Genomic DNA, 16,100 nt, shown 5'->3' with positions numbered 1-16,100 from the left:
CAAAAGTGGTGTTGTGATAGCTAAAATATATATTATTTATTACATAAATACAATAGTCTTAATGTAGCACATTTTACGTGTGCATTATTTACTCCCTTTTGTGACTGTCCACTAAGTGTGCAAAGGGGGAGGGGGGGGGACAATGTGAGAACTTCTGAAATTTATATTCATAGAAGATACATTTGTAATAAATTATTTTTAAGTACAATTTTTTTCGAGTTAAACAGCTAAAGGCCTGCTACTGTAATTTATTTAAAATGGACTTTGATATGGCAGCGATTGTCTGAACGTGAGCGTTTACACAGTTGTGCGCATGCGATTTAACACGATGGGAGAACCGTCGACACGTCTCGTCTCACTAATTTGCTAAAAACCCAAAAGTGAAGCATTCCCCCCCCCCCCTAAAACCCTCACTCATATATCCCCCCCGGGACTCTCGAGAACAGCCACGAACCACGTGACGGCGCCGTACATCTTCGCAAGCACTAGTGAAGCTAGAAAGTGGTATGCGGGAGCGAATGAGAACTGCAGGTCCCGCTTTCAACTAAATAAAAACGTAAACATGTAAAGGTAACTTCCTCCTGGGGTTTACTGGTATGCACACTCCGTGTAAAGATGGCAGCAGCACTCCTCTTCCTCTTCCTCATCCTCATCCTCCTCTTCTTCTTCTTCTTCTTCTTGTCCCTCTCATATTTAGAAGCTGATGAAGCCTTATCGGGCTGCGGGGACGAGGCGGACGCTCGTACCGCAATGCCCCCCCACCCCCCCCACCCCCCCCCCCCGAGATCCATCCGACATTGTTAAACCAAAATAAAAAAAAAACTGTTGTGACATGATATCCAAAAGTAAAATAACCTTGTGGTTGAGGTGGCTTAGATAACTGGGATTACAAAAAATGTAATGCAAGCCATGAGGGAAACACTGTCAGCGCCATTCCCCTGCCCATTTGGGGCACCTCTCTCATGAAGCACACTTATTTGGATCTCTTTCCGCACACACCTGTGGTCCTGCCCCGTAGTGCTGTGGCTTCTTTATGATTGGTCTCATGGGGAAGAACGGCATACAGTCTGGTGACGAAGACCATTTCTTCTTCTCTTTGTTCCTCATAGGTCTGTCATTTGTTCAGGTTGATGGTGACATAAGATGACGGTATGTAGCCTTCATCCCCATTGTTCCTACGGACACGGGTCCAGCCGTCCCCTTTGTCCTCCTCTACCACGGCCAGCACCTCCCCCTCCTGCATAGAGATGGTCCCTTCACTGGCACCTGGAAGACAGACAAACTACATGCTGGCAAATAGTCCTGAACTAGTTTAAGCATATAAGACGACTTTGACTCTTGATATAGTTGTGACCTCGCTCCTTATGAGAGTTTGACAATTATTTTCCTCCCCATTCTTGGATTCTGATATTTACTGATCAGAAGCTACGAAAGGCACTACAAAAAGGCCACTGATTTCGAAAGCAGGAGCTGCAGCTCAGAGGAAACCGATCTCTTTTCATCGAGACATTTTAAATCAAAAAGGACACTCGCACGTCCTCGTCGGCCAACATACCAGGGAAGCTGTACATGGCCGTGCATTTCCCAATAGGAACCGTTAGCTCCTCGTCCTCAAAGTCATCATCGAACTCCGCGTAGATGGCCTGGGAGGGATCAGGAGTGCTTTCATCGGAGTGAGCGCCATCAGGGCTGGAGAGGAAGCAGACAATACATCACTGTGCCAAACCCACCCGTCTATGAGCCGGATTTAGTGTTACCTGAGTACATCGTGAGCCCCGTTGTTGTTGAATGTGTGAGATTTATAGCGCAAAGTCTCCCCTCGACCTCCTGCCTCAGCCAACCACGTCTACACGAGGGAGACAAAGTGAAAAGGGGGAGAAAAAAAAAATGCTGTTTTTTTGTGACGCATTCAAAATGGTCAGTATATCAAGTGATGTTCATTTGTATAGCCCAAAATGCCACAATGGGCTCCCATCATAATGGTAAATGATGACCTCGTAACGTGAATAAACAATAGAGGTCCGGATTACCTCATACTTGTTGAGCTCTCCGCTGAGCCGCTCAATGTTCTGCGACGTCTGGCTGATTTGGGATGCCAGACTAGCAGGGTCTCCCATTTGAGGATTCTTCTCATAAACATCTTTCATTTTCCCCAGGGCCTCACTGGAGAGAGGCGAGAGAGAGCAACAAGGGAAGAAGAGGGGGGGGGGGGGGGGGGGGCCTTTCAGTAGCAATTGGTTCCCTGCAGAGCTCAGGGTAAACAATTCAAACACTCACACAGACACAACCGGAGTCATACACATGAATATTATATCCACACTCTTCACCAGAGGAGTTCTAACAGAGATGGGTTTTAAAATACGGATATACACAAGACATACACAAACTCACGCACCTCTGATCTACTTCCTTTTGCAGCTCTCTGCAAATTTCGTCTAGTTTTTGTTGTAACCTCTTCCTGCGCTGCTCTGGAGGAAGATGGGCGAAGTCCTCGGTCACCGTAGGCTGCAAGAGTTCACACGACGGTTAACACCGAACTGAGCCTCACACTGAACAGTTCCATACACGACAGTAACCATCGGAAACCAACAAAACAGACACCTATGGAGGAACACAAAACCTGTGGTTTGAGTTCAGCTCAAGGGGCAATGATTAAGTGGCAAGAAATATACATTATATATATCATAGTAACACGTTTGTACGGCTCCTTAATGTAAAGCCAGCTCATGTACAACAGTGAGCTGAAACCAAAACCACCACCCAAACAATATGATGTAGCACACTCATAATATAATATTGCCAGATGAACTACAAGTTCAAGACGTGAAATCTTGGATGGAAAAGGTGACCCAAGAAAGTGTAGAGACAATTAAGGCCACTTCAAAAATCGGGGTCCCCTTGTGCTACCAAGCGTTCCTCCTTTACTCCACCACCAGGGGGCCACCTCTTCAATACAACCTCAGGACCAATCCTTTTTTTGCAACATGACATGATTGTGGAAGGTGCATATTCGGTCCTTTCAACACAGAAACGACTGCAGTTTCCGGAAGTTTTGTGACTGGAAGACTATTACAATGACATGAGCTGTTGTAATGGAAAAGGTGGCCATTCACAACTGAGACCGCCACACTAGTTATGTTGTCATTACCGTGATCTTCTCTGGAGTAAACTTCTGAGGGAAAGAGAAACGGTACATACCGGTGTATAGAACATATCTTTAAAATGTGGTTTCTTACTTTTCCACACTAAAAAATATGTTCTTAGATGTTTACAACATGTCAAAGATATGTAGAATAGCAAAAAGGACCATATGTAAAATCTATGCTACATGTTAAAATGTTAATTGTCATCCAAGGGATTCAGCCATTCTTGCAAAGGGGAGGGGGGGGGGGACACAGGATAATGTGAGAGCCCTGATGGGGTGGAGGTTTCCTGAAACCCCAACGGTCTCCTCTAATAACTCACCGATCTCCTGAGTGTCCGGAAGGAAGAGATTCTGGGTTTGACTGTCCTATTGATCTCCTTCAAACAGTACGACAGGGGGTCCCGGCCAAACTTGGGGGAAGGGGGTCCGTTAGCGGGCGAAGGGGCGGGGGGTGACGAGAAAGGTGGGAGCGTGGAGGGAGAGAGCTGGGGGGGGGTTGGGGGCGAGACCCGAAGTACCAGCACCCAAGCATGAGGTATGCAGGCGGTGTACAGGATGGGGGGAGAGGGAGGGGGAGAAATAGAGGGGGAGACGGGGAAGACAAAAACAACAAGGTGACAAGGGGAAAGAAAAAGACACCATCAACAATTTAAAAGCACACCACAAAGCCAGGAAGACAACACAGGAGTAAACCCAGCACGCGAGCCCGGAGAGAAAACAGCTGTCTCGTTGGCTCTCATCAACACACTGATTAATAAAAAAAAAAATACAAAAGAAAACGATACAAAAGCCAGACGGCAAGCGACCAACCACAGCTCCCACACCAGAGCCCCAGCAGCCCAACACCTGCAGTCAGACTGGAGCCAGGATGAAGGGCGCTGAGCCACAGAGAGGAACACATTTCAAGTGCTAAAAGGAAATGTTAAAATTATTTTCATAGTTTTATCCGACCCATGAAGGGTAAAATGATATGAGCTTCAGGGATATTTTACTCTCTGGCCTCTCTATAGAGATTTAGTGGCACTGCAAAGAAACAAAAGCCATCACATGGACATTTTAAATATGAACCAGATTGTTATTACTGTCAAATGTCAAATTTTCCTAACTGGGATTTGTACTAAATGGATTAAACTGGGTTCATCTAAATACATGCGTTTGCCATGCTCTAATGTGCAAGTTCATAATAAGAATATTAATTCTTGTTGGGTCTTTTTGGTCGCAGCATTCTTGGGTCTGCAGTGAACATCTTTGAAAATAAGATAATAATAGTATGACCCATTTTATAAAAGAAAGAAAACATTCATTAAGCCAATCATTAGGATTATGTGCACAAATGCATGTTTCGCAGCTCAAACTGAGCTATCCGTTGAAGCCATCTACATAGATACAATACCAACTCATATCAGAGCAGTTGTTAAAAATAGCCTGCTAAGTTATCGGTGTCATTTGCGCATATAGATCGTTTTGGGCTTGAAGACTGCCAAGTATGACCTCTTAGAAAGGGGGTTAAGTTGAAAACATGCCAAGGGTAAACTGCAGTTATACCTCCCAGTGTCAGCTGTACAGCATGCCTATGTGGAAAGGTGGGGGTGGGATCTATTAGCTAAATTACACAGGAGGCTGATGTGTTATAGTCTTTAATAGTGAATGTCTAAAACAGCCCTATAACAAGGTCCTTTGTGTAAATGCTGAGGGCTGGAGGGACGGCACTATCATTATGTGAACATCTACTGGGTATGTGCCACTTTTCTTGAGAGTTATGGCGGTCTAAGTACAGGAGAGCAGCTAAGAGTGGGAATGTTTAGGCGCTCACTCAAGCCAATAAAGTCAGCCTCCTATTCATACTGCTCTATCGGCCTGATTGGGAGAGCATGACTGGTGACACAGAGCAGTGTGCCACACACACACACACACACACACACACAGAGAGAGAGAGAGAGAGAGCAAGAAGAGCGCACAGCAGAGCACAGCCGAGATAAGACATGCAGAGAGTAGCGAGGCGCTGAAAAAGCAAACACTGCAGGGAAGAAAGAGGGTATCATTTAGTGCTGATGCAGGAGGGGGTGGGGGGTGGGGTCAGCTATCACCAGCTCAATGTTGGACCCCAGCAAGAGTGCTCCTTTGAGATAAGATCCATGTTTGCGAAGTAGTGAGGCTCTCTTGACCCAAATAGATTTCTCAAGACCAACTACAAAAACACCCAAATGATCAATGGCCTGCATGCGTGCGGTTGGACCCGACCCAATTTCTTTTTTGACCCGGCAGACCTGGTGTCATCCCCGATTGTTGTGACAAAAATCGTATTGTGAAGAGCGACATAATGCAAGCTTCTGGGCAGTATAATAGAAGCAGTGTGTTTGTGGACGCCTGTAGAGGAAAGTGCAATGTTGTTTGGGCCCCGTGCTGATGAAAGCACAAGCACAGCAGAATGCTGCCTGCCAGTTGACCTATTGGAAGCCACGCTGCAGAAGCAGGGAGGGAGTGTAGAGGGTGTGGGGGGGGGGGGGGGGGGGGGGGGCATTCACAGTCAGGGACAGACTCATGCAACGGTCCAGTTCTAGGGAGGTGGTGTGAGTGCGAGTGTGAGTTCACGTGTAATATAATGAAAGAGGTTCATGCATTATTATTCTTAGCCTTAGAGATGAGAAGGTTGTGTCTTAGTGTGTGTGTGCGTGTGCGTGTGCGTGTGCGTGTGTGTGCGCCACAACCGCAGCGCCATCATGAGGGATTTCCTGGCTCCTTCCTGCTGGCTCGGGGGGCTCAAACACTAAAACATTGACGTGCAAGGAGTCACCCACTAATCTGACTGAATGCCCACCTGCAGATTTTAAAATCTGCTGCCGTTGATCATTGATGGAGAGGTTCGCTGGTGCATTCATTGCACAATTACCACGATGCAAGAAGCCTTTCTACCAGCGAGAGAGGCCTCGTCGTTAAGGATGCATCAGCCTAATGTGGAATGTCCTACCTTACTCTTTTTGCTGAAAAGCCAAAAGTTTTTGTTCCTGTTCTTTCCCAGAAGTTCCATGGGGCCTTTCGGCGTGCCCAGGCTGCTGTCAGAAGAGGCTCGGTTGATGCCCTGACTGTAATCCTCAAACTCCACATCTCCAGGACGTTCAAAGCCTGACTTGTTCTGCTCTACTACAACCATGGAGTCCTGCATTAGATGCAATTGTGGAAAAGAGCAATCAAGAGTTATTGAAACAAATTGGCTGCACGAAGCCATGTTGCGCAAACAAAAACTAAAACAATGTAGCAAGTTGTTTTTGAGACCAACTCACATTTCTCTCATTCACATTAGTGCCGGCTTTCGTAATGCCCTCCAGGCACTTGCCAATGATGGGCATCACATGCTTCTCTGTGTCTGAGAACAAGATGTAGCCTTGCGCCAACTTCCGTACTCGCCTCTCATCCAGATCCTGCAATTTCTGGTGAGAAACACACAAGACGTGGGCCCATATTTGCAATATGCCTCTCAATATCAAGCGCGATGTTTAGTCATTCACGATTCTAAAAATGTGTTTGTTAATGCTCTGACGAAAAGCTTCAAAGCGAATAACTAAAACGAGTTCTTCGCTGGTTTAGAGTCAATATGCGAGTGCATATTTTTATTTTGTTTTTTTTTCAGAAAATCTTTAAAATGTAAACGTCAGCATAAAATGGCTAAATGCACATTTTCCATTAGGCATGTTCCATTTCAAATGTTTATGTCCCAAATAAAATACATCTATATTCTAGCAGACTAATAGCAGTTATTACTGTCCCCATATGTTAACAATTCAAATCCATGTTCGGGGAACACGTCAAGTGTAACCCACTTACATTGAAAATGAGTGGCATGTCATTAAAATAGAATTGGTTCTGCTCCTTGTTGTACTTCTGAAGCTGCGCAGCGTAGTCGTTCTTACACTCCTCGGCTACGTGTGATCTCATATGAGCTTGCTGCTTGGCCTGGAACCACACAGACAGAAAACAGGTCAACCAAGTGGATCTGACTCGACTTGTGTCGATTGGGTAAACGGTCCTTAAAAAGTAACAGTTTCATTTCCCCGGGTTACTTTTTCAACGTCCGCCTTCGTGGCGTTGATGTCTTGATCGGTCTTCTCGGCGTACTGTGCCGTGCGCTCTGCTTCTCTCCATTCCCTTTCGAAGCGCTTTTTACTCTGGTGTGGAGGAAGAGAAAAGAGAGAGATGGAGAGAGAAACAGAGAAAGACCAGGTTCACTTCAATCAGGCGAGTGGCTGAATGACGATGGGGGGGGGGTTGGACCATTTGGAACGAAGCATTTTTTATTTTATTCTCGGTTATGGAAGAGAACATCTCCAATCATAACGGTGTGGGTAAAAATCTTGGATTGATGATAGGCGTCTAAAAGAAAAAATGCTTTGCATTCTGTTTGTATCTGTTTTTACTATAGACAAATATAGACACCTGACCAGCCACATTGAGGGTGCAGCCATTTGCCTACAATTTGTCCTGTCTTTCATAATGGACCAAAAGGGACTCTAAAAAATATGTATATATATATATATATATATATATATATATATATATATATATATATATATATATATATCTCACAGCTTTGATTATCGCATAAAAAAAAAAAAACATTAGCAATGATGGAATGTTTTTTTTTTTTTTTTTTTTTTTCTGGGTCAAGACTTACACTGTCAAGCTGCTTGTAGGTGCTCTCCAAACTCTGCTGGGCCCTCTTGGCCTCCATCAAGTACTGCAGACATTCATAAAAATAGGCAGAGTGAGAAGAGGGGGAGGCGGGGTCAGATGACATACAGAGAGACAGCCAAGTGCAGACGCAGACACTGAATAAACAATGACCTCCTAAGGCCGCACAACATAGCAGACAAGAAAACAAATACCAGTGTGTCTGCGCTGAGACATCACGTCTGCAGCGACGAGAGCCTGCACACGGCTGCAGCGCCCTGCAATCCGACGCATTCCTCACACAGAAATGGTCGACGCGCCGCTCTGACCATGCCTCCGCCTGGAGACACCAAGAAAGGCTTCTTTTCCTGCCACAACAGGGAGCTCTGCCCCTCTCCACTCCTTTAAATCTGCCTCCATTCCCCTCCCACCCTTCACCGTACACTCCTCCTCAGCTGCGTGTGCTGCAGACTCACTAGTGAAAACCTCATTTGGCATTCTCTCAGTCCAGTTGAACATGGTGCTGCAGACACGTAGTAGTAAATGAACTCAAGAGCTGCAGTGATCGATCAATTAAATCAGTCATAAAAAAGCAAAAATGCAAAAACATTTACATGCACACTCCTATTCCACTATTGTTCTGAAAATGACAATATTCTGAATTTTGATATGGATCAACGTAATGTTCCAGTTTGATATTCTGAATTATAATTCCGAATGGAACATGTTACGATTAATTGGGATATGCTGCGTTAACCATGTTAAGGAGCATTCTTTGGACATGTATACAGCGCATTTCGGAATACACGTCTCAATGTTTTTTTTGTTTTTTTTTACGGCCTTTTGTGACACGCGGCCTCTTTCCTGTTTACATCTCTGTGTGTTGTACACAAACCATCTTGGCAATAGTTTGCACAGCCGAAGTAGAGATGCATGCCCATAAGAAAAGCCCACATTTCTGGTTGGAAGGAGAAACACGCCTACTTTTAAGCATTGGGAAGGATTTGGATATCAACAGGTTTTTGGATGTGCAAATATGAGCTATTTTAGAAGGTGGTTGAAGGAAGGAAAGGGGCTGTGTTTGCACAGTCAAAACAAGTCCGCCACCTGTGGAAAACGTTGACATTTAACATATTTAAGTTGACGGAAAAAACAAACAAACGACATGGTTGGGCATCGACCCGTCAAAACAGAGGCAAGAACGGTGTGATGGGGGGCATTTTAGGCTAATCGGAATATGCACGACTGCATGTATATGGGAATATAAATGGAATATTCTTTTTTTATTAGCCATGTAAACAACGTGTCAGCAATACTGTTTTTTACGGAATAATTGGTGATTTATTCTTGGTTTCACCTTGAGCACTGGGATATTGTGATGGCATTCATTTTTTTACAATATATATATAGATAGAGAGAGAGAGAGAGAGATAGATATAGAGAGAATAATAATAATAATTTAAAAAAAAAAAATATATATATATATATATATATATATATATATATATATATAACAAAAAAACAGGGCAGTGTGGCAACATAATACAATGTACTCGCAGCTGCAAAGATGGACTTCAAGCAGAATGATGCACTCCTAGTCGGCTCACCATCTTGCGTTCCTGCTTGAGCTCTTGCAGGTACTTGGTGAGATCGATGCAAATGTTCATCATCATGTTCTCGGCAATTAGCTCTCGCTGCCCCGCGTAGTCGTTCATCTCGTTCAGCACTTCCAGAAAAGACTGGTAGCTGGAAAACCTACCATTCAAGTGGAGGAAAGGGTGGAGAAAATGAAAACACACGCCGATGGGACCACTGATGAAATGATACAAACGCAGGCTCAAAGAGAAGTCATCAGTGAGCCAAGTCATAATGAGAAGCTAATGACTTCATTCGCCGGGGCATTTAAATGGCTCCAAAAGCATCCCATAGCACAGCACAAATGACACTAATGACAAGGCCACTCCTAACCCTTTGAAACGTGATACTATTTGCAGGTTATAATGGGTGTAAATCCTAATTGACATCGTATGCACATGTCTAGCTAACATCGTTTCGCAGCTAAATGTAATTCCTGAAAGAATAAAAAAAGAAAAACCTCAAAAAAAAGAGGCGCTAACCTGCAATCTGGTTCATCTTTGCCGCTTCGTTTCAGATTATACTTCTTTGAAAGGTTCCTGTGGACAGTGAAAGTGCATCAAAAGGAATGGGAAAATAAATACTTGATACATTCTCAATGGGGAAAAAGGTGGATTGAAGAAAGCTCGCTATACTTATGCAACCACTGGCTGTGTTATACAGTTGAATCAAAAACAGCAGTATAAAACACATTCAAATAGTTGTTGTTTTTTCTTTTACTCTCTCTCTCTCTCTCTCTCTCTTTCTCTCTCTGACCACATCCTGTCTATCATGTGCCAGTCTGCTCCCACTTCCTCTCCAGCAAAGCTCAGCGCTACAGCAGATGTGGGCCGGAGGACTGGGAGACAACCGAGAGAGGGAGCACACTGCAGCCGGAGAATGAGGCCAGTGTTTCAGAGACGAGTTAGATTCTGTACCAAAAGTAGTCACAAGGCCCCCACAAACATTTCATAAACAGCCTTTCAACATGCTCCCATGCGCGCACACACACACGCACACGCACACGCACACGCACACGCACCATTTTGAGCGAGGCCTACCTCAGTTGCTTGGCGTAGTTTTGCTCAATCTCAGTCCTCTCCTTCACAAATTTCACATACTTCTCCACCAGCTCCAGGCCAGACTGCGTGTGCTTCTCGATGATGTCGTATTGGTCCTGGAGAACCCAAGAAGCGAGAGACAAATAAGGAAAAGACATTAAAGCCGGTCAGGACATGGGAACATGTGTTAACTTCTGGGTCATAACCGGGACGTTCCTGCGGTTGAGTTTAAGGTCATCTTTAAATGTAACTCGAATGGAAGTAATAAAAATTTTTAAAAAAACACACTGGATTCCACAAACTCTCTCCGCGCGTGCACATAAATCGTGGTCAAATGACCTCGAAAACTTCTTCCTAGCTTTAAAAATGACCACGTTTTTTTAAAGAGAGAGGGCAGTTGAAGGAAACGTGGGGTCACAACGAGAGTCATGGAGGAACAATTAGGCGCCGTTCTGATGTATATCCTGTGAATTACATCAAATGAGCTCTCCAGAGTTTTAATGTAGCTATTTTCCAAAAATAATAAATCCCTCAGGCACAGTGCAACTGAATTCGCTGACTTCACGACACCTGCAAGTTCTGACAAGTCTGAGACGTGTGAGGAGATGAGATCTTCACCAATATTCTCCCACTCTACGCAACACCCTCAAGCTTTCTTTGCTGGCGTCTTCAGTGTTGATGATGATGGGGGGGGGATGTTGAAAGAGGATTCCTGACGAGTTGGGCCCTGTTTTTCCAAAAAACCTTCCTTCTGGTAAAACAAAAGAAAGGGGCCAAACCCAAATGAATGATCACAGAACCCAGTGAAAGGTTAATCCATTTGTACAGAGGTAATCCATCACTAAAATAACATAACCAATAGGCAGCGTTCGTGGGCTTGATTCTGAGTCATTTATAAATGGCAACGACTAGAGATTTTCTTCTTAGATGTGGAACATCATTTTACTTGCGAGAGAAGAATATTAGCAACATAACCAAATGGTAGGGTGTTAAGGCACCCGCTTTGTTCAAATGGAGAGACGTATTTATCAATCATTTAAAAAACGAGCATCCAGTCCAACCTCAACAGAGCAGAAGACTGAGGCTGCAATTATCTACACTGACCGTTAGGCATGGGGGACGCTATGGAAATGTCATGTCACGGTTATCCACGACAACATAAACACATGGTAATATGCGTTAAATGATGAATATGAAAGAAAGCTTAAAATAGCATTAAAATAGTGGCCAAATGGTGAACAGCACAGCACCAGGTGAACTGGGAAAGATCTGAATTTTTATAAATTGTCGATTATAGATACTTAACTGCATGACTAAGAGGTGTTATGCATCGTTTTATGGAACAGCTTTGATAGTTTCTTCCCTTTTTTTCCCTGTGAAAAGGTTATTTTTGGGGAGTTTTTTCCTGATTTGATGTGAGGTCCTGGGACGGGGATGTCGTCGTATGTGTACAGATTGTAAAGCCCTCTGAGGCTAGTTTGTAATTTGTGGTATTGGGCTACACGTAATAAACTGAATTGAATTGAAATTGAATAGCAGGATAAAAAAAATATATATATAAAACTGCACTCATCTCTTGATACGTCCCTTTTGCATAAATACCACCTATTTTTGCAGATTACGTTTCGAGACTGCCAAGTGTGCAAAAAGGGTCAACAACTACTGTGGAGATTGATGGGGAGGTCTCACAGTGTGAGGCACGCTGTCGCCTGTAAGTTGGGAGGTCCCCAAACCAGTGTTTTGTCTCCCACTTCAAGTGATCCCACTGCGAGTATCTGCCAATATTGGGTCACATTGAAAGAATAATACTCCTGTATACAACACACCTGGTAAAAAGTTGATCAAACATACCAGATTCAGGTAATACAGAGCATTCTCATTGCCAGGCTGTCAAATACCAACGCTGCTGACATACAGACGCACAAGGGGTCTGATAAAGCGTCAGTGTGAATGTGTTGGTAAACAACTTCTGCATTAAGATAAAATGTCCTACTGTACTTTAATGGTTTGCCATCCTTTCATGGTCATTATGGAGGTACCCGCACCTCATTAGCAGGAACGGATTGATTTACAGTGAGGGACATAAAGTGTTCACACCAAAGAAGACATTGCACTTAATTATTTGTCCTATTCTTCTAGTTCCAATATTGAAAAAAAAAAAAAAAAAAAAAAAAACATTTTTCTTAAATCTCACAGGATTACGATAGTGAATGTCGTTACTAATAAAAAGAGTTTGTTCTATGTGCGCCGTGATCAAACTATCACGTCGAGCTACACATCAGTGTATCCCGTTACTTACGTAACCCCAACTGCAATTAAATAACTTTATCAGCGACTTTATTTGTGAAACATAAATTGTGAAACTGACGTGAGCAGCAACTGACAACACAGCTGAAGAGACACAACAACAACAAAAAAAACTGTTTATCACGCAACAAAATATCTAGATCTACTGATACAAACTATTTCATTGTCATGCTGAATGACTTATTTCCAAGAAACTCATGAGCCGTGACTCTAGTAAACACAAAATGTTACAGCGGTGCTTTATGTTTGTTATTTGTGGAAGAATTCAGTTTTACAGATCTGTCAATCAACAAATTCGCCGACTGACCATTCCTGTCGTCTTTGGTACGCCGACTGTTCCTTCTACGCGTAGAACATGTATTTCTTGGTGCAGCATTTCTGGAGCAGAATGACCCTCGGATAAACTCAGAACTGTGTGCTCTTTTGGAAATGGCAGAAAAAGCAGCCAACGATAATCTCTGTAAATTAACTGTGACTGCTGAACTCAAAACAAGGAGTAGAGGAGAAGCCAACCTCATTAAACTGTCTGAACGAAACACACATCATTCAAGGACATGATCATTGTCTCGCCAAACACCGGTGGCTGTTAACATCTGCTGCGATTTATAACCATCTAAAACTAGCTTTATCGGTCCCAATAGACTGGGTTTGTACTGAACACATTTTTTTTTATAAATCATAAAACGGTCTGCGAAGGAAACTCCCGACAACAGCAAATGTCATGTTTCTGACCAACATCCCATTCTATTATTACTCCCTTCCGTACGTGTACATACGAGTTAGACATTTTGAATAGTTTTGACATATTTGACACTTTTAATAGGAACATGTCATCCAACCGTTCCAGTAATACCAGACAGAAAGCTGGCATCCAGCGAACGCCACATAACTTCAAAAGGAGTCACCCTGAAAGTCACCGACATACACGGGTGGATGTTTCAGACCTGAGTCACCCGGTCTACTAAAGGCTTCGGGGGCCTTGCCCGACCAGATCTGCCACTGTGGTTCTCCGGACTGGCCTGGCAGCACTCACTACCACGGCTAATGCTTCGACACTGATCTTGCACTGTGCAAACGTGCGCCTTAAAATAGCATTTGGATTAACGACAATCAGGGGACAGATGCCATTGAGCCGACTTGACCCCAAGTGATGACTCTCACACCAAACATTAACACAATTATGCCTACGGGGCTTTGTCTAACCAGACAGGCGAGGCTACAGCTCAATGAACCCACTGTATAAAAAAAATATAAAAAACTTTTGATTAAATCGGATGCATTTGAGATCGCCTGAAGAAAGGGGACTGGCATTTGTGTGGAGACTTTGCAGTGAAACAACGTGGTGCAATGAACAGGAACGCCTCGTATACCGAGACAGAGACTCCGATTATTACTGGGGTGCGAATGTTTCTCCGACTCAATCAAAAGTAGGGCAAAACTAATTAGACTGTTGCACCAGCAGCATGTAGGATGGAAAAGGGGACAGGGGAAGAGGCCCAGGGGGGAGACTCTGGAATGAGGTCACAACTTCCCATCGTTGCAATGCTCCATTTGAACATATTCAGGTTCAATGAGAATGTGCGTGTGGGAGTGTTTGCAAATGTGTGGCTTCATTGCAGTGGTACGGTCATCAAGGTGATGACTGTGATATGGATTTTTCAACAGAGGTTGTTTAGATTCTGGATAGTGTCACTTTTCACAGTTTACGGTTTAAAAAAATAGAAAAAACGATTTGTTTTGAGCTAGAAAACAGCCCTCGGTTTTTTAAAAATTACCATCTGAAGGACTCTTTTTTTTTTGATATGGTTATATCGGTCAGCCCAATAAAAAACGCAGGTCCTAAGGAACCTATGAGCACTCAATCCAACAAATCACACCTAAAAAAAAAAAAAATCAAGATCTCCAGAAATCAGCGCCCTGATTGTTGAATAAACAAGCATGCAACTCAGGTGGACACACGAGGCACTCCATCAGTGGTGAAGCTTGTTGCCAAGGCAAAGTGACAGCATCGGATGTCATCCCTATGGAAGCAAGGAGTGCCAGACTGTAAACAGTGAGACGTCCCACTGGGTACAGCCCACCTCAGCACACTTGCACGTGCAGAATAAATAGCATTGTGACACACATTCTTTAACCCTGGCATTAAAAATGCATATAGTTAACATGACAAGAGTGGCCTCTGTGCATGCAGATTCTCGAAATTTGACTTTTGATTTAGTACTTCCATATGTGATTAGCAGAAGGGGGATTTATGTCTCAAACTATTAAGGCATAAACAGACTATTTTTCTTTTCTTTTACATTGCAGCTGTTTGCTTCGTGCACTGCAGATACCCCTTAATATTAAAAACAATGTGGAGTAGCATCGTAAAAAAAAAAAAAAAAAAGATCCATGTTGAAGATCCAAACATGCTGTGTGCATGTGCATACGTGGATCCGAGACTAACTGTCTCACTTTTCCACGAGAGCAACCCGTCGGAGTCAGCCCCACTCTTTGTCTCAACTCCTAGACGCCGAAGAGAAAACTGTCCGCAAATGGAACCGCGCTCGTGCACGCACAGTGTTTGTTTTTTTTGTGTTTTTTTTTGCAGCGTTTCGAACACTTCTTCGTGGAAAACGTATCCTCGCCAAGCAGGACGGTTCCCACTGCACTCTGGAGCCGAGAGCTCGCGCTGTTTTCCAGCTTGACAACTGGCGAAAGTACCAAAAGCAAGCCAGAGGACGGACTCACCCAAAGCTCTGTGCCCCAGTCCATGTTCAGCTTGTCGGCCAAGCTGTCTGCCCGTCCCGAATACAAAAGAACTTCTCCAAAGTTCTCCAGCGGGGTCGGACGACGCGGCCCTGGCGAGTACAATCCCGACGTGATAAATAAGTCGTGACCACGACGCAGTCCGGGTTTTATTGCCTTCAAGAAATAATGTAAACCGGCATCATAATTAGTTAGTTAAAAGAAGTCTGGAAGTCGTTATTGTAGTTTGTCCAAATATTTTTCATAGCGAACGAAAGAGGGATAAACTAGCTTTCATAAACGCGTCACTCCCAAATCCTAAGTCTTAAAGGGGCAGTGCACTGATCCCACGGGCGACACTTCCCAGAGGACCGCGCTGCATCCTGGCACTTAGGATCCTTTTGCGTGATGCTTTTTAAGTTCATCCTGTTTTTTTTTTTTTTTTTAAGGGTCCTTGAGCTCCGGAAGCTTTGTGAAGCATCCTAAAAAAATTCATCATCACGCATTACATCTTCAAAAACCGATGCTCTAGCTGACGAACGCTAATAAAACCCGAATAAGGCTTGTTCCCCTACTCATAA

The 16,100-nt window shown here is 43.8% G+C and overlaps 1 protein-coding gene across 4 annotated transcripts; it reads right to left on the bottom strand.

The window, feature by feature from the left end:
- Positions 1-916: 916 nt before the first annotated feature.
- On the bottom strand, positions 917-16,078 carry trip10a (thyroid hormone receptor interactor 10a). Of its 4 annotated transcripts, XM_034539860.1 has the most exons (16): positions 15,523-16,078; positions 10,486-10,601; positions 9,928-9,984; positions 9,418-9,565; positions 7,815-7,877; positions 7,204-7,308; positions 6,968-7,096; positions 6,427-6,573; positions 6,114-6,302; positions 3,466-3,630; positions 3,149-3,172; positions 2,396-2,505; positions 2,031-2,163; positions 1,758-1,846; positions 1,556-1,689; positions 917-1,266 (listed from the first exon to the last, which is right to left on the bottom strand). In XM_034539860.1, the coding sequence occupies exons 1-16, from the start codon at positions 15,544-15,546 to the stop codon at positions 1,115-1,117; spliced, it is 1,785 nt and encodes a 594-aa protein (XP_034395751.1). In that variant the 5' UTR covers positions 15,547-16,078; the 3' UTR covers positions 917-1,114. The 4 variants fall into 4 exon arrangements, with proteins under 4 accessions (XP_034395751.1, XP_034395752.1, XP_034395753.1 ...); XM_034539861.1 differs by lacking the exon at positions 3,149-3,172 and having other exon boundaries at positions 15,523-15,907; XM_034539862.1 differs by lacking the exon at positions 3,466-3,630 and having other exon boundaries at positions 15,523-15,890.
- Between the last annotated feature and the right edge of the window lie 22 nt (positions 16,079-16,100).

Source organism: Cyclopterus lumpus, chromosome 8 (assembly GCF_009769545.1).
Source record: "Cyclopterus lumpus isolate fCycLum1 chromosome 8, fCycLum1.pri, whole genome shotgun sequence".
Taxonomy (NCBI): domain Eukaryota; kingdom Metazoa; phylum Chordata; class Actinopteri; order Perciformes; family Cyclopteridae; genus Cyclopterus; species Cyclopterus lumpus.
Note: the sequence above shows the minus strand (reverse complement) of the source record. Positions and strands in the feature narration are given on the sequence as shown.

Excerpts from the sequence above, each read along its gene's own strand:
- trip10a (XM_034539860.1), bottom strand. The coding sequence starts at position 15,546 with ATGGACTGGGGCACAGAGCTTTGG. Across the intron at positions 10,602-15,522 it reads ACTGGGGCACAGAGCTTTGG|GACCAATACGACATCATCGA; the intron begins GTGAGTCCGTCC and ends TGGGTTCTCCAG. Across the intron at positions 1,267-1,555 it reads GGCCATGTACAGCTTCCCTG|GTGCCAGTGAAGGGACCATC; the intron begins GTATGTTGGCCG and ends TCTGTCTTCCAG.